We start from the raw sequence: 19,052 nt of genomic DNA on the forward strand, positions 1-19,052 counted from the left end.
AACGTTGACTCTAGGGGCCCAGAGAAACAGTAAGTGTGTTAACATTACTTTAGTAACCTGGTAGTAGTTCTTTTTCTGGAGTAACCTGATTTTGAATGAAACCTTATTTTGCAGACTCTAGTTTACACTTAAATGGATTAACAGGATTAACAGGGATATTACAAGTGTGCGTGCCAAAGAGGGAACGGGGAACAGGAAACGCAGCACTGGAAAGGCAATACAGTGGGATGAAAGAAAAGATGAATGCTGAAACTGTTCTTTTATCCAAAGTATAAATATCCTAAATCTGCCTAAAAACAAAGCTACAATGAATAAGTCAGAGCAGCTAACAGGCAGATTATTCCTAATACTGAGAGACAAGAGGAGAAACTGTATAGTGTGACGGTATTAGTTAAAAAACACAACAGAGCAGAGAAATCTGATTACTGACCAGCTGTATGTAAAGTTCTGACAATGTGAACACATTCTCCTGTTTCCTGGTTTAACCTGATTTCTTCCAATAACCTGGTTTCATGTGCACTCGTAAACGCACACGCACTCAAACAGACATCTGTTAATTTCTCCACTGGCATTCATCTTCTTTCTGTAAAAAGTCCCAAACTGTCAGCTAGGCTCACAATTACAGGCATGCCAGCTTACACGCACACACACCTGTTCCTCCTTACAGCAAAATACACCCACAAGGAACACAAACAATACAAGCTAATGCAAGTGTACACAAATGAACTCATGCACCATTTCCAGAAGGATGGTCATGTCAGTTGCACATATGCGCACTGGCAGAATTTGACTAATGTCAAAGGGAAAAACAACACCAATTTGCCTCCCTCCCTCCCCTCAGTCCTCCCCTCCTTCCACCCACTCCAGGCCAAGTCCTCATCCATCTCTCTCCACCCCTGAGCCCAGATAATAGCTGTACTACACCAGCCGCTCACCACTCCCTGCCAAACGCTGTCGGCTGCGTAAACACAACCCATTCACACATACACAGGAGGAGGACAGTTGGACTCGTCTGGGTTTCTAGACCCGACTTGGCTATACGAGGGCTCCACTTCTTCTAACGCCGAGCCCGTAGCAACACTCGAGCCAAGCCGTCAGTCAATAACACGCTGGTAACAGAACTGCTCGTTCCACAGCCAGCTCACACACAGCTCTGAGCTTACATGCACACTCTTCTATGCTATAAACAAACATGCTTGTGCAGTGGTACATCACATGCTCACCAGTGAAATAAACTCTTTCAGGTGCATGCACTAATACAGCACACACACGCACGTAAGTATGCATAGTTTGCCAAATGTCCACGCCTTTGTGCAACGGAAAATGTGCCTGGCAGGCAAAGAGCTGTTCTCAGTAAACAGCTACAATAGCAGCAGCCAGACACGGGTGTTAGGGTGGGCAGCCACAATACCTCTGGGACCAGCAAACTATTGTGAAAGAACTCACAAAAGTCCAGATTTTATACTGATCTGGAGCTCACGCAAACTGCTAGCCCAGTTGCCTCATAACAGTCACGTTTATCGTGCTGCGATCCACAAATCGTCAGCTCGTCACGAGTCCACGTAAAATTTCAGAGTACTCGCTCTTGTGAAATACTGTTTAAACACGACGGACAGGAAAACAAAAACAGCCCTTTCAAGGACTCACATTCGGTTGACGAGTTTTATTTACAGCGGTGCGACTGACGCTGCTGAGGGGCTATAAACTGCTGTTAGAGCGGAGCCAGATTCCAGCACAGGCCTGAGGAATCCAGCTTGGCACACTGTCCGTCTCTGCTTTTGACACAGCAGTCTGGGTGCCCAACAGCAGCCAAGTGGACACATAAACTTGAACATACATTGATCAGAGGAGTCCGCATACAGGCACCACACACACAAGCATAGGTTAACACGCTCTGATTTATGCATAAGTCAAACCACGCACAGGAGGGGGCTCTGTGGAAAAAACTTGAAGCAACTGCTAGGATTGAATCTGTTTATTTATAGACAGCGCTGCCTATTAATGGGCTCAGCTATTACTGCAGGGCTGACAGAGATCTGTGAACAAGGTGGTGTGATACTGCAGCCCAGCAGGTCTGACACCAAAAATGGCTTCACCCTATTAAAATGATTTCCACAGCGTAATATAACATGTAACATAAACTGTTGTAAGGTTAGAATGAACCAACAGGCCTGCGATTTTATTTAATAACCATCTTGGCTCTGATGCTATGTATTATTTATTACAAAACAAGGACTACTGCAGCTGCTTGAGCTACTGTATTATATCACGCAGGACACTGTATTCCTCAACACATTAATAAATAATTTAGAGCCTATTACACTGTAGTGCAGGCCTGACAGTTTAGAGTGCACTTTAAATGAGGTACTTTTTATAATTAAAGCTTGCGATCAAAAACCAAAAACAGACTTTTCTTTGATGCCAGTTTTTTTCACATTTCTAGCTTAATGTTTTTTTTGTTTAAAAAGTTAATTTAGTTGCAGCCTGCTTAACGTTTGTTCGCTCCTTCATATCAATTACAACTCATTGACCCTAGACTGGCTTATTCCTTTAAAGTTGAGCACATTGTTTTGACATTATCTTGAGAAAATCAGCGATATAAACACGTGACGTTAGTGACAATGATTAGAAGTGTAAGTACTCTCCCTCTTTCTCTCCAACACACAAACACACACATCACCCACTAACCAACATACCACCATCTATTTCCAGCCCTGCCCCCTCAGGCATTCTAATCTTTTAATTGAATCTTTTGTAATTATAATGAAATAACTGCAGACTTCTATCAGGGAGAAAATGATCGGGCCAGAATGTGCCAGCGGTCACAGGAAGCTCTTATTTCTCTACCGCTGCTGCCGAGATCTATACCCCCCATTTCAATTAGCCCCTCAATTCACATTTGAACAGCACATTAAGGGAAAACAAAGAAGCGTGTGCGCCCGTGTGTGTGTGTGTGTGTGTGAAGACACACATAGTGACAAATTGCTCAAGCAATCTGTTACTGTCATGTCCAGCTCTTATATATACCGTTTGTTAGACTTACAATCCAAAGTGTGCTCAAAAACATCGAGCTAAGAGTGTACTTTGGTGAGAAAAAACACTTTCCCTTCTTTTGACCCTGGAGAACTGCTAAACGTAATTGCCTCATTCTTCTAAGCAAATGAACATTGACAGAGAGGGGATTTGTCGGCATAGGCTGTCTCAAATGGCTTCCCTGGCAGTTGACTAATTCAGTTCTCATTGACGTACGACTAAATCAGTGTCCATTATCCTTATGTGTAGGCCAGCTCAGATGTAGTACCAGCTCTGTGGCATAAGGCACTTAAGAGCATTACACAAGCCAAGCTGGTTGAAAGAGTCTCCTTTTCAGCAAGCTGACGAGCTTACCACACATGCAGTAGATCTGACATTGGCCAGGCTGTAGCCTCTGCCTAACCTCTGACATTAAGGTCTCCCACTCCTGAACAAAAAAACAAGAAAACTGACCACACACTTTTAAGTCCTCTGATTGTCCCTGGCTAATGGCCAACAGCAGAGACACTTATCACCGCTGAAGATTTACTGCAAAGGGAGGAGGTTATACTCATTTTGTGAAAGATTTAGGGCAGACAAACATTTTCTCTGCACATTCTCCACACAGGTTATCAGAGAAAAACTGTTTTTGCATTTCTGCTAAACCTTGTTTTTTTTTTAATCCTCACATTGTAGAGAGCATTGCTAAAGAGTTGAATTCTTTTTACAAATGGAAAAAAAAAAAAACCTGTGTGACAACAGTATATTATTGTATTAATCCAGGGCCAGGTGACTTGCTTTACAAACACAGTGGCTATTTTGGTGTGCAGTGTGCGTGCTTGTGTGACTGTGGCATTAAGAGCCAGACAGGTCCCTCTGTTGTGCAGCTGGGCTGGCTTAATGAGATATCAGACTCAAACATCAATTCATCAGCTTCATTGATGAGGACAATGGGAGGCAACTGCTTCAGTAAAGAGGGGCATTATGGCTCCTTGTGCAGGGATAGGACAGCTTTGTTTACAAAGGTTATTGGGCACACTGGGTTTGAAACAGTACACCACACCAGCCACTTTGCTCTGCTCTGCTAACTTAGATCTCTCACCCTCAGGGCAGCGTCCCTGGACTTTTTTTTCCCCTTTCCTTTTTTTAACTTTGATTGTGTGGAACAAAGACCTGAAAGAAAAATATACTTCTGGAATCTGAGGCCTAATTTTTAAATGTGTGCATGTGTGTGAATGGGTTAAAAGGAAAGGACCATAGAGGCCTGATTGATTAAATAAACAAATCTCATCTTGTTATCATCAGGGCTCCCCTAGCTAAGCAGAGCAGGCTGGCGTGGCTGGAGTCCCCTCTGGCCTCAGCCTCCACTGACAGGGCATCTGTCTTCATTAAAGCTCAGCCAGTGTGCATGACGGCCACTGAAATGCTGGTGTCTTCACGATTAATGAAGACAGATGACTCCCCCCCAAGGAAGTAAAAAGGCACAAAAAAGAAGGGAGGACGAACAAACGGAAGAGCATGAAAAAAAATTGAAAACACTTTCAAGCAGCTCTGAAAAATCGAGAGCAAAGTTAAGCTGCTTATCTGATCACTCCGGCTCCTCTTATATTCTTGATTGTTTTTCCACTGTCATATCTGGCTTGGCTCCCTCCACACTTCTCCCACCATACCATGCATACACACCCCACACCCCCACTCCTTTCCACTCTCACACACTCTCTCACAGCAGTAGCAGCCCCCTGGAAGTAGATGAAAATGGACCCCAGTTGTTGTTAGAGTCAGAGCCTTGTCTGAAGTCAGCGGCAGAAGAAGGGAGAGGGGGGGGGGGGGGGGAATGAAGTGGATAGATGCAACGAGCAAAAGAGAGAAGAGAACGTTGGCCAGAATATATCTCTGCTTTCTTGAGATTTGTATGTATTATTATTTATTCATACATTTATCTGCTAAATAATTAATCCGCTTACTAATTCATGGCTGTTTGGCTCTGGAGGAATATCATTATCCATCTAGTATCCAGCAGCATAAACAAACCTCTGACCTATGAAGACTGCAGCAGGCCCAGCAAAACTTATTATTAACTAACTGTATTATTAAAAACAGGCAACATTTGTCATTAACTTTTCATGTGAAATTCATCAGACACCTCACTTCTAGTGTTAAACTCATGCTGTGAATAGACAATAAACCAGATAGAGTACATCTGACACGTCACTGTCATCTCTTCCTGTCACTCACCAAAACCTTTTCCTTTTCTAGTATGCAGCACCTGGCAAGGTCAAACCCCAGGTGGCAAACATTGTTACTGAAACTTGACTCTGTGGGCTCAAACTCACAAACTCACCACACAGACGAATACACACAAGCACATTTTTTAAAAACCCAACACACAGTGCATATAATATCATAGCAGAGAATTTTTTTCAGATGGCTGAGCAGCTCAAACTGGCTGTGGGCTAGGAGAGGAGAGGAGAGGAGAGGAGGAGAGGAGAGGAGAGGAGAGGAGGAGAGGAGAGGATTGTCTCTGTCTTTTCCTGTGTTGCTCTGTAGCCCCTGACAGCAGCCCCCTTGGCCGAGCCCTGAGGGGTAAACAAGCCAGCAATGAGAAAATGAAGGAAGGAGTGACCGAAAGAAAAGGAGAGTGAGAAGAGAGGGGGAAACATGATTGTGTCATAGAAGAATCCAAACAGGATGCCACTTACATTGAACACTGGCAGTGCTCGTCCAAGCAAAGGGGTCCAACCCGGCAAAAAAGGGGTTCGCTTTCCGCAGCATGCATGCACCACGGCTGGTGACATCATAGAGCTGACGGGGGCCCATTCCCAGAGCCTCCATACAGTCGAACATGGTACCCCCCACCCTCGGCAAAAATCAGTGAGAGCCCTCAGTCCTGCCTGTGTCCTACCCTGCTTCCACTGCTCACGTCACTCACTGAAGCAGTGACAAGAGCTCACAGCAGCAACAGCTATCTAGATTCACTACCTTCCTCTCCCTCCCTTCACTTATCTCGCGCTGTCACTCTCTCTCTGCTGTCTTTTCCTTTCGATGCTGGAGTTTTCCTTTTTCCCTCTCAGCTGGAATGCAGATATGGTTCCTGACTGGCTGAGCTGAGCGTGACTCTGACTCTCTCCTCTCCCCCCTGCCCCTGGGTGAGCTGCTCCCAGTCTGCTGTAACAGACCTAAATAACAGCCTCTCGCAGCTCTCGCTGAGCCCCAGACACGGCGGAGTGAACCAACTGCTTTGGCATGACGCTGCAAGAGGGGGTGGAGAGAAAGACAGAGAATGCCAGAGAGGGAGGGACAGAGAGAGAGGAACCCAGGAGGAGGGGAGGTGTAAGGGGCCGTCCAGCAGAGTCTGCACTGGAGTAAGAACTGATCTGGCTGGAGCACAAAACTTTATTCCCCATTCTTCTTGTGCTTTTGTTTGTTTGTTTGTTTGTTTTTTTGAACACACGATTTTTTGTTTTTCATATTTCAGCCCTAAATGCAAACAGTGCCCCCACCTACCCCAACCCCACCGTCTTCCATTCAGATCTGGTCCCTGTCTCTGGCTTTCTTTACATTGCACCTCCCCCAGTTCCCTGCAGTAAATAAGACCCCCTTTCCCCCTCCCTCCCTTCACTGAGCCCCCGTCTCTAATCATAACCATATTAAAGTCCAGCCACTGGCCCGGGCGTGTATGTGTGTGTCAAAAAGAGAGCCAGAGAGAGAAAGAGAAAGAACATTGTGCTGTGGCTGAACCCAGAAACCAGATGCCAGGGTAAATCCCTCCCTCTCCTCTGTCTGTTTGAGGGAACAGAGGATGGGCAGTTCTTTCTGTCGCTCCCTCTGGAAGTGCTTTAACAGTGATGAATGAGGGCTGCCTTGCTCAATCCCCGCAGTGCATTTACACAGACAAATATCTCCAATATACAAACACACCATGTGCTGGACACACTTCTCACAGGTTTACTTGACCTTGCTTGTGATTTATATCTCGACGTAGAAATAGCAAAAGACGTCCAAGGAAGCAGCGTCGATCAGGTTGTTCAAGCAATGATTTTAATGCAGTAAAAAAGCCTCGTGGCAGCTGAATATTTTAGTGGTTGTGGATTCACAGTTAAAACGTATACCCTACACATTTAACCTTCATTATAACAATGGTTTTTCTGTGCACTGATTAAAAAAAACAATTCAGCTTAAAAAATTGCAGTGCCCTGAGAGTGGCAGTGAATCAAAGGAAATCAATGGGCAGTGTGAGGTCAATGAAAAAGCCTGACACTGGTCCTAACTGTTGCTCAGCAGAGGGATGGACTCTGGCTGGGCTAAAGCAAACAGCGTGATACAATGGGAGATATATGATAATAGAATAGCTTCAGTCTGTGAGCTCCTCACATTCATCTCCCCCTGTCAAAGCAGTACAAGTGGTACAGCCCAGCAGGCAAAAAAGACACCATTTCCTGTCAATCTGTGCTGCTGGCTACGCTCTCCATAAACACACAGCGTCCTCCCTCCTCCCTCCTCCTCCTCTGTCTAACACTTCACTCTTTTTCCTGTCTCATGAAAGAAACCATGCTTTCACATTTCTGGCTATTTTGAATGATTTTCATTACTATGTTTATTGGTTTAAAAGCTATTCCTCCAATGGAGACTTCAGGTTTATTTTCTTAAGCTGGCACACACGCACACACACAGACACACACACACAGACACACACACACACACCTGTGAGTTGAGATTCACACACTCAATCTCGCAAACTGACGCACGTTTAATAGCTCTTTTTATTTCATCAAATAGTAAACAACATCAGTAGTTTTTATGTGCTTCTTCATACAGCTGTCAGGTCATACAGTGAAAGCTTTATGATGGCAAGAATACAACACGGGGACAACAAACTGGCATCTATCAGAGATGCCAACGCTTAGCTGAAGTTTGTTGTTAAAAAAAGGGGGGGGGGCACTTTTCTTCTCTCTAGCTTTCCACCCATTTTCACAATAATTCAAAAAATGTCTTGGTCTGGATACATTTCAGATTAAATCATCACAGCCTAGAGTCACATTTTTATGATCCACAAGCATTCTTCTCACACTCGTCTTTCGTCTCCTTCCTGTTTTCTTTTCCTCGCTGCTAGTTTCATACAGCATCCTGGAAACTAAGAACTGGCTAATCCCCCGGTGCTCAAATGTTCTATGTAACATCAGCGCGGTTTGCCAGGGCTGCTCTGTGGGCTGACAAGCTGCAAAAAAATCTATTTCAAATATCATGTGTTCACACTCTTTTGTTTTTAGAGATTTACGAACCCTATCCGGTTCCACTGGTTTTGACATTTCTTTTTACTGTGTTTGAGACTATAATTCAGACCACCAACTCCAGGTTCTCCAGTTATTGGCAAACTACACTGTGAGCTGTGAGCCTTCCAGGGCTTCAGAGGGTTTGCCGAGTGAGTTTAGACATCTAATCTACACATACTCCATACTGCTGCTGACCCAGGCTGGTCCCTGCCTCCCCTTCTCTCCCCTCCCTCCTTCCCTTCCTTCCCCAGCCAGAGAGGCTGAACTCTGGAAGAAACCCCCACTGGGCCACTAACTTTCCCCCAAACTTATCCTGCCCTCCCTTCTTCTCTCCCTCACTCACTGGCTCACAAGTCTCTCCATCTCTCTCCATAATACCCCCCCCCCCCCCCCCCCCCACCCCACCCCATTTCTCCAAATACTCTCCCCATTTCATCAAGTTCCCTATGGCCACTTTTTCCTGACTGCGTGATTTGTTTTAGTTGACAAAGTTTCTGCTTTTGTTTCAGGTTTTGGAAATGGTTCATTTTCAGTGGCTGCCAACTCACTGGCCACTCCATGTTGACGTCTGCTTTCAATCATGTTTCATTTAAGCGATTAGAACAAATCTGAGCACACGTTTAAAATGTTGAAATAGGTTTTGTTTTTTTAATTACGATTTTATGTGCGTGTCTCATGATTTTATCCAGTCAGCTGGATCTGGTCTGCTTACTGCTCCACGTGTGCTGGAACCCAGTCAGGCTTTACTACTGTCTGACACTCTGATGCCAATTACAGATAAGACGTATACAACACATTGTTGCCACTTCCTCTGTATACAGTCATTCAGGTTCTAGCCAAGCAGTCAACAACGCAATCGTGTGTGAGGTAATAAAGACAGAGGCCTTTGCACTAAACGCAACAGAGTCATTTTGAAAGGAATGTAAAGCTTTTCCATTTCTGATGTGGGCATGTGTGCAGCGTGCGGACATGCTGAAACAGATTGCTGGTGATGATAGAGACACTGAACACCAGCCCAGGAAGCCTTCCCACCACAGCCAGATTCAGGTTACGCAGAACACGCACACTTAAAAGTGCACACATCCCATTAAGGGTTGTTCAGTAAGCAGAGCAGAGCTTCTTTTTTAAACTAAAAAAGTAACATCAGGCAAAAAAGAAGAGCAATCCTTGTGTTGTTGTCCATTTCATCCATCAATTGCTCCACCAGTCAAAGATCTGACACATGCTAAGGTCTTACACTCGTGGCCATCTTTCTTTTTCACATTTTCTCCCTCCTTCTTTCTCTCGCTCTTTCTGCACTGTCATGATGTTCTGCTACCCATGTTTTCTTGTGAGAAAAAGTGAGATTCGGCCAAAAATGCAAACCCCCGTCTTGTTTTCATGGGCACGTCCTGGACCTGTGTGCCCTCCCACGTCTTCAGAGAAGCCAGCCTTCCTCTCTCGCCATTGCGCAATTTTCATCCTGCACGTGCCCACAAAGACTGTCTGAAAACAGCACCCTCCCACTTTTGATAGTAGCATGTTTATCTTCATCTGTCATCATGTCAGAGCTGTAGTACACTTTGTGGTCCCTCTGTTATCGGCAACCTTTGCTGGCTTTTCAGATGCACACACACACATTTAAGTCCTGCAAAGTTGCAGAAAGTTTCCAGCACTTAGGGCAATCTGGCTCCCACTTGCAGTGTGGGATAATGAGAGGAAATCCAAGGTAAAGGCAGAGGAGAAAAGAGGGAACCGAGCGAGAGAACTCTGAAGTGCATAAGCCAGCGGGGTTTAGGTGGATATCATCATGGAGCAGCAGATATTCTACTTACTATCATTTTTTACGGTGTTGTTGCAGACCTATGCTCCACCAGGAGTCTACAGGAAAACTGATCGTTTTTTACACAAAAAAATCAGCACTACAGAATCAGGGCTAGCGTTAGTGAAAAAATAATAAGTGCAACTGATTGCCAAAAAGGAGTGGAGCACCTGTCATTTGAGGCCTGTGATCGCCTAGGGAGATAAAAGCAGGGATGTCACACAATGCAGAGTTGTTTATTACAGCCAATAGACTCCAGTCTCACTGACAGATGAAGGACAAAGCCAAACAGCGCTGCACATGCTGTCATCACACACAAGTATAGTCCAAAATGGTCCAGTGCTTGCATTGCTAATTTGCTATGAAGATCATGGTCACAGGAGCAGAGATGCCAGCGAGCAAACAGCTATATGAGAGCTTTTTTTGTTTAGGTGTTGACACTCACGGCATTTAGTACCAGAGTCAGAAAGAAGAAGAGCTAATAATGACTTAGTGTGATGATCAAGCACAAGAAAAATTATTTTTGTTATTATTAGTAGTAGTAGCAGAAATTTAACATTATTAGTTTTTCCTTTCCACTGTTGCAAAGTACTTACTCGTCATCTGATTGTTCCGATTTTCACTCTATTACTGTCGAGGTTTTACCAAACAATATAAAGTACATCTTTCACAATTCAGAAGCTGCAGCCAAACTAAGATTATTGTCTTTGGCAAATGAGTGTAGTTCAGTATATCCATCCACCTGCTCACTTTCAATGACCTAAATGATCTGGTATTTGTTTCTTGCATGGTTTTCATTTGGTGTTTGAAGAAACACAATTTATGGGAATTTGTCTGGATCCACTCAAAGGAAAGATCACGGCAAATGAATACAAACTTGAGTTTGTATCCACGAAGAAACATTTCAATGCCGATGAGAATGGATTCTTCCAGAGCGACAATGGTCAAGCAGAGGGGGTGGGAGTGGGGAGCCACAGAAAGGCTTCATGTGGATGAAAATGATGTGAATCATATGCTGTAGTCTTCAACCCAATATAACATCTAACTTGTGACCAAGCTGATAAAACACCACAATCAAATCATGTGTGTATGTTTAAGAGAGAATGTTTTTTTAGAAGAAAGGTTAGTCATCCTTCCTGTAGAATACAAGCAAAAGCATTATAGTGATATGTTGTGACCTAAAGCTGTTGAGCCTTACTAATGAGGAAATTTTGTGTTGTGTTTTTCCCTTTAAACCGACACCCAACATAGCAAAAAATGTAATGTCAATTATTTATAGCTGTTCAAACAATGAGAAACACAGATGAGCGTTTGGTTTTCCTGTGTGTGTAGGGAAATATGTACCTACAAGGAAGTATTGGGTTGCGGGGCTGCAATCATCATTTTCATATCCATACATAGATCACTTCATCTTTTTCTCTGCCCCTTGCTTTCATCAGATATGTAGTATGCCCACATTAGCATACACATGTGCACAGAGGCAAATCCTACTAATCCTACTCTACACCACCAAGGCTAGGCTTAAACCCAGCACTTCAACCTTATGAAAATAAATGGAGATTCAATGTGCCGTTTGTGCTCTGCTTCACCTCCAGTGGAGAAAGCTTCACTCTGCTAGCTGACATCGTTCCCTTGTCCCTCGCCTCCATTTAAAGGTTTGCTTTGACGTTCCCTGCCGTACCACATTTCCCACCAAAATGGCTCCTTTACGCAACTCCCTTAGCTCCCTAAGCCAACATGACCTCCTTATGTTGTTTCTGTGTGTGTGTGTGTGTGTGTGTGTGTGTGTGTGTGTGTGTGTGTGTGTGTGTGTGTGTGTGTGTGTGTGTGTGTGTGTGTGTAAGTATGCAAAGAGTGTTTTTAATTATGTCACTCTGCGTGTTTTTTTTTTTTGTTTTTTTTGTTTTGCTGGAACATTTTGGCCTTTTTCACAATCTGCCGAACTAGATGTTTTGTGTTGAACTGCATATGTATATGTGTGTGTGTGTGTGTGTGTGTGTGTGTGTGTGTGTGTGTGTGTGTGTGTGTGTGTGTGTGTGTGCAACCGCAGATCCATGCATATGTTCCACACTGCTTGTATGCTAATGCTGGTGCACGAGTCCATCATGTCTAACAGACACTTTAAATGAACTGCTATTGCCCTTCTCTCCACCAGAGGCACAAAAGAGCAAAGTGAGCCAGCTTTTACACAGGTTTCAACACGCTATTCATTCCATTCTATTATTACAGTGCTTTTGATTTCATCCCACTGTGATGCAGCTCACAGCTGGGCCTCTCATGGGTTTTCTGTATTCATCACTCAGCATAACCCTACAAATTATGGTATGAATGGAAAGTTTGAGCCCAGCAGAGGACTTTAGATTTTTCGGCCAGGCCATGTGGGCTGAAGGAAATGACCTACTAGCTTTTCAAAACATCCCTATGGCTGAGTCTGAGGCCAGCGCTCTGGCCCTGATTGGTGAAAGCTTAGCGAGGTGTTTCAGGGCTCAGTGACGATGTTATCACATAATAAGAGGCCTTAATGGGCTTCCAACTGTTTGTTTGAAAGGCTCCCGTAATGACAGGGATCAACTGATAACAGCCTCAGCAACACACTGCAGAGAGCCATCAGACCTTCTCACAGATGAACAAACGCCATTGCACGCTTATTCAGATATCAGCAGCTACAGTGGGAGTCTGCAGCACACCCAGGTTGAAGAGAGGCACTGAGGTTTTCTGGATCTTCCATTTATGCATTAAGCAAAAAGAAAAGCTTACTATGCGGACATGTGCAAACACAGTCGGCCCACCCCTTCCCATCCCTCTTCTGTCTCTTCCCACCTCCTTGCAAAACAGGTATTTCCAAAGAACTCTGGTGCCAAGACAGAGCACCGCCATGGGAGGTGCTCTGGCAGGTCAGCACAGTGTGCACATCTAAACAAAAGGTAGGTGTCACCCAGGGTACCTTTCTTACAACAATTACGCAAAAAACTCTGAAGTTGTGCAAGCATGAAGAGCTACTGACTGCACACACACACACAAAGATACACGGTGAAATTTCCACAGTGCTACTCCCTTTATGTGAAAGGTATTTTCTCAGTCTGGCGTACAGACAAGCCTGACAACAATGAGCAGGACTGTTAAGTCAACTCCTGAAGAAGTAGAAGGAGAAGAAAAAGAGGGCCTGGGGAATGTCCAAACCGAGGCCCTTTGTCTTCCCCACTAACATTTAAGAGAGCGGGGAATGAGACTGCTGTCAGCAAAATGACTTGTAACATTCCTTGTCAAGGGATACACCAATAGGATGTTTTAAAAGCAGATAAAAAAAAACAACAGAGAGTTTTCCACTGAGCTGCCAGCATTTAAACTGAACTAAGATGTATTTTTGTACAGTGAAACGCAGAATTAGTCCAGCAGGCAATTCTTTTAATATTCAACTGACAGGCATTTATTTGACATTCAAGCAATAGCTGCAGCTCGTAATGTAAACATAATGAAATAGTAAATTGTGACAGTAAACACCATTCAACCAGCACGGCTATGTTAATATAGAGACACTTAAAAAAAACATGTCAGTCTCGACAAATTGAAGCTAACTGTCACTGTGATCCTGACTTGATCTTTGTCCCCAGCTTTTCTCACACTCTGACCCGGAGCTTAAACCAAATAACTGCAGTCCTTAACCCCTGCGAACGATACTACTGCCAGCGTGGATGTGTCAGTACAAGCAGTCGTGTATGAAGCCCCAGTGCATGTGGTTGCCTGCGTCTGTTTGTGCTTTGATACTTGTTTTTGTTTTAAGTCATGCCAGCATAAAAACCATAAAGAATCCATCTGTCAGCGTGGTGGGATTTCATTCTGCGTCAGGGGTATGTTTCTAGTTTTTAGATGAAAGAACTGCTGTGTGTGTGTGTGTGTGTGTGTGTGTGTGTGTGTGTGTGTGTGTGTGTGTGTGTGTGTGTGTGTGTGTGGCTTCATGAGAGAGAACCAGACAGAGAGCAAAAGAAACTGAGAGGGAAGAGTGTCTCCGAGTGCATGTTTGCCTGTGTGTATAGATATGTGTGTGTGTTTTTGCTGGGTGTGTTCTTGGATTCCACCACACCAGGACATTACCCCCAGGTGCTCGCTCTCTCTCTCTCTCTGGTTCTGTGAAAATACCTTGAGGATTAGGTGGGCAGTGGCAGTGAGAAGGAAGAGAGGGGGTGAGGTAGTGATTGACGGCTGAAAGGCTGGAGAGGTGCTCAGGCATGCTGCGGTGGTGGTGGGGGGAGTAGGGGGCTGCACACACAGGCAGGCTCCGCGCTCAGCTGTTGCCACCCACACCCATTATTACTCCTCCACTACCACACACCACCACCACCTGCCGCCCCTTTAACACTGCACCCAGATCAGATTTCAAATAACTTCTGCTTACCTTTACCTCATGGCTTAACCTCAACAAAAGTGCTCATTCTTTTCTCTCGCTCTCTCTTCTGGCATTATTATCATCAGTGAATTATACCGCAGTGGTTCCACACAAGGATCCTCCCTGACCTAGAATCCTGTTGCTGATTAGTGGTTTTGAGACAAGCAGGTGTTTTGAACAACGAGAAATGTACGTCGGCACCGTGCGTTTCATCTTGCTAGTTTTTGCACAACAGAAAAAGACTCTGGATTGCCAACAATCTCCTCTTTGTGCTCTGTTCTCTATACATCATCCCCGTCTCAGCGCTTCAGAATGTAACAGTGCCCCCTATGGTCAAGCATAGAAGTACACAGTTGACAGGGGAACGCTGCTGTGAATCAAGTCCAGTGTCTAGCTCACCTTTCATTTTAATTATACGATCAGTCACCGCTGTCCAAGTCAAATGTTTGAACTGCATTAGTACTCATTTTAACTATTTTGATGCTCAGTACTCATCACTTAATACATAATTCAATGTGTTTTGTCTATAATTACAGACTTGTGCATTATCTGCCTCACAAAAGCTCTGTGAGAGGTCCAGGCACGCACACGCGCACGGATACACGCACGCATCGTGAAGCCAGAGCCAGAGCTTGCGGTCATAACCACACCATCTACAAGCATAAAGCATATAAGGAAACCACAGGAGCAGAGTAATCATTGTACTGATGAAAGTAGACTTTTTCCTCATGGTCTCTTTGGGGGATTTTTTTCTACCACTGGTCCTATATCACAAACAGACGCTAAAGTTTTCCATTTCCACAAAATTACACATAATGTAGTGCAATTTAAATTAAGCCATATTTCCCCTTTTCCAGTAGATGGTGTTTAATGCGACCTGACTAAAAATAAAGTAATGGCCGTATGCATTCTTGGAACTGAGATGGAAAATGAGAGGAAAGGCAAGTCAAGCACAAACACACAGAGTAATGAAAATGACTTACAGAGAGCAGCCATCTCTTTGGGCAGGTCAGCCCCAAATCTCCCAAACAGGCTGCTGTTGGCCAGCAGGTCGAAGGGGGAGTGGCTTCTCATGGAGTTGAAGGGAAAGGGGTACACAGCAGGTGGGAAGCCGGTCATGTGACCCACCTGCTGTTCCCTGTTTGTAGCCATGGCGACGGATCACCCAGGGTCCACAGCAGGCGGCTGGCTGAAGGTAACGGCTCTTTCGACACCTGGAATCCTCCACAAGGCTGAGATGTGTGTCCGTCGAAGAGTCTTAAGACGTGGAGAACGTATGGGCGACAGGGGGCCTCGGAGGTACTGAAGGATAGGTGGACTCCACTTTAGAAGAGTCCTGCTGTCTCTTTTCTGCAGATGAGAGGATAAGAGTAAATAATTTCCTATTAATTTAATTCCACATAAAATATAAGAATAAGTGCTTTTGATTGGCATGAACATGATGATACGATTAGTGTTTTGTTTGATGCTAAGATCTGCTCTAGATTCAACAAACAGGATTCACCTCACATCAACTCTGATTCCATCTGGGTCCGATAATAGTTCATCCACAGTTTTAATGCGAGAAGGATGTGTAAACTTCATACCAACAGGTATGAGCGAATGGGAAGGAAAGAGGAAGTGAGGAAGGATGAGATGGCGAGAACCATAACAGATAGAGAGAAAAAGAATGAGTAGGCTCGGAGAGGGAAAAGCCAGAAAGAAAAGAAAAAAACTGGGACTGGGTGAGGGGAAAAGAAAATAAGAAAGAAGTTTGGAAAAAGTTATAACAGTGAAGAGTGGGAAGGAAGGAGGGAGGAGGAAAAGAGAGGGGGAGAGAGAGAGGGAGCTCTTGTACAGTTTTGAAGAGCTTCCAGACTTCTACAGTGATTCCAGGCTATACCATATGATTTAAATCACCAGAACTCTATTATAAAGAGCTCCTCTGTTCCTGCTGCCAGCCTAGCACAGCAGCCTGCCTCTTTGCCTCTTTCCCCTAGGACCAGGGGCCCAGACACGGGGTCCAGAGCATGAAGAAGGGAGGAGGGGGGGTCGATGAGTAGGGAAAATGAGATCCACTGATTGCTAACTGCTGCTGTCACTTCCAACTATCTTCTCTTGAGGTCAGGCTCCCATCCCACAGAGTCATTTTGGCTGTAGCCTCCTGCAGCCTTCTCGTCACTTTGACACCACACAGTGGGCATAGACAAGTCAGGCTCAAGTGCAGACAAGGCTGCAGTTATGCCCCTCTGTCGACTCTCAATGCAAAAAGGGGGGGTGAAATATAAAAGAGGCCTCCCATTTTCTTTTTCATGTTTTCCTTTTGCTTGTGCTTCCTTAGTGTGATTTCATGAGTGGGTGGTGTGATCAGCTTGTTTTTTATATGTGGCTTTGAAAAAGAGCAGAGCCAAGGAATTTGGAACTGCTGTGGCTTGTGAATCTGGGAGAAAAGACAGGGAAAAAATCCTGGTAATGAATTCGGTATAAACAAAGAAATGGAGGGGTGGGGTGGTGGGGTGGGGGTGGTGGAAAGATCTAAGGCTAAACCAGTGAACTGCTGAACTGAGCGAAAAAGCACAGTGGAACAGTGACAGGGTCTGGGCACATGGGGGCACTAAGAGGTGGCGCCATGCCCGGGAAAAAAGAAGGGAGAGCTTTCCAAGAAGCACACATATGCGCCACACACGCAATCAAGCACTCAAAAACTCCACACATCACATGTGTGAGAGCATCCCCTAACACACGCACACATATGAACGCACACACACCTCTCACCCCGTGCCTTTTTCCAGGGCTCTGGCTCCCTCCCTGCCTCTCTTTCTGGCTCTTTCTCTTTCAACAGAGCCAGTTAATTACACCCTACTGCTGCAGGCAGCTTCAAACCACCACTAATTTAGAGTTCCATTACAGTAAACTGTTCCACATGTGCATCCAGGGCCCAGGCAGGCTCGGGTGGCCACGTTTCAGGAAGGAGCAGCCGCGGATAGGCACCCACCCCCATCCTGCCAACACAGCCATACTGCCATCTTTCTTCTTCTTTCCTTCTTTCTCTCTGTTTTACGTCTTTACTTTTTCCAGTATATTTCTCCTCCAACCTACCTTGGACCCCACCCCACCCCTTCCACTTCTGACCCGCCTACACCTCTTCTACATAATCATATCCTTATACCCAGTCTTATCCTCTGTGCCCCATCCCTCCATCCTTCCACTGCTTATACAACTTGTACCATGACCCTGCGTAGTGATTCCACTGTGCAGCCAAGGCGCAAAAACATTACTGGAGACATCACACGATTTCACACTGGGCCTAATGAGAGAAGAGGTACAGACTGCAAAAACAAGACTGCCAGCAACACGTAGCCTCATAATGTGCATGTGTGTGCGGGTTATGAGTATGTACTTGGCAAGCGTTCGGGCCATTTGGAGATCTGCTTCAAGAACTCAAACCAGACCAGGCCCCATAGAGGCAGCACAATGTGTCTGCAAGAGCTGGAAGAGAGAGGAGGATAAAAGAAATGGGTGACTGTGTGAGAAAAAGAAGACTGACAGCGGAGTTTACAAATCAGTGCGTGTGAATTATGTATTCTGACAGGAGGAAAGCGTGGCATATTAATTCAGAAATTAAGTTTAAAACGGTCTGAGAGACAGTCCAGAGGCTGAATTCTACCAGAATAAACCACAGCTCCACTCCACATTCAAATATGTGTTGCAAAACAAAGGCATTAAAAAAAGAAAGAAAAAGAACACTTAGAAGGAAAAGAACTGAAGCACAGAGCCTTTTAAAACAGAACCCAGTAACGTTACGCTCCCTAAACACAATAATGAATTAATAAAAGAGTTGGCGCCAGAGTTTTTTAATGAGTCACATCAGCCCAGCAGCTTTTTACAGAGCCATTTATGTTTTATGTTGGGTCCTGTGGTAGGCTCACTTCGCCAGCCCGTCTGGGGCTATAAGGGGATAAGGGGAATTTGGAGTGACCTCATCCCCTGTTAGCCAGGGCCAAATGGGCATGGAGGGCCTCCCCACTTCCCCTGAGCCTGGGGGGCACACAGGAGGCAGCAGGCAGCCAGGCAAGCAAGGAGCACCAGGGCCAGCTATGGGTGGGTTTACGGCTGCTGCTGGGACTTTCCATCATTGCCTAAGAGAGGTGCACTGTAGCAGTTTAAATTTGCTTTGGTTTGTTTCTGTAAATAGTGTCAGAGCTCACTGCAGTCCATCATGTTAGACTAAAGTCATTGGTTACACTTGAGATAATCCAATGATTTTCATGTAGCAAATGAAGTTGGATCAATCAACCTGGCAATATGGAGACAATGCAACAAGATCAGGCATGCGTGCGGAGAAGGAGATTCTCTTGTTTGCTGAGGAGTTTTGCGGAGAAGACGGAGCAAAATGAAAAATCAAGTAAGAGTTAAAAAGAAAGCGAGAGAGAGAGAGAGAGACAACAGTTCCCACAGATTGAATGTCTGTCAGACAAAGGGTATCAAGTCCTCTGTGAGCAAAACAACAATTGTGCCTTAACTGTTGTGACAGAGCCCCTCAGGCAATAAGAACTGCAGTCAAACATAACAAATAAATCACAGCATCTCAGGAAGCTCTGCACCA

The 19,052-nt window shown here is 44.9% G+C and overlaps 1 protein-coding gene across 3 annotated transcripts in view; it reads right to left on the reverse strand.

Moving 5' to 3' along the window:
* rarga (retinoic acid receptor gamma a) overlaps nt 1-19,052 on the reverse strand; it is a 52,995-nt gene that overhangs the window by 12,449 nt on the left and 21,494 nt on the right. For 2 of the 3 annotated variants that reach the window (XM_012921193.5, XM_012921192.5), the window contains one exon: nt 15,451-15,817. In XM_012921193.5, coding sequence (XP_012776647.1) covers nt 15,451-15,619 — 169 coding nt within the window. In that variant the 5' untranslated portion in view covers nt 15,620-15,817. Of the gene's footprint in view, nt 1-5,711; nt 6,248-15,450; nt 15,818-19,052 lie in introns of those variants that run through there. The other variant, XM_012921194.4, reaches the window with a different exon arrangement.

Source organism: Maylandia zebra, linkage group LG20 (genome assembly GCF_041146795.1).
Source record: "Maylandia zebra isolate NMK-2024a linkage group LG20, Mzebra_GT3a, whole genome shotgun sequence".
Lineage (NCBI taxonomy): Eukaryota > Metazoa > Chordata > Actinopteri > Cichliformes > Cichlidae > Maylandia > Maylandia zebra.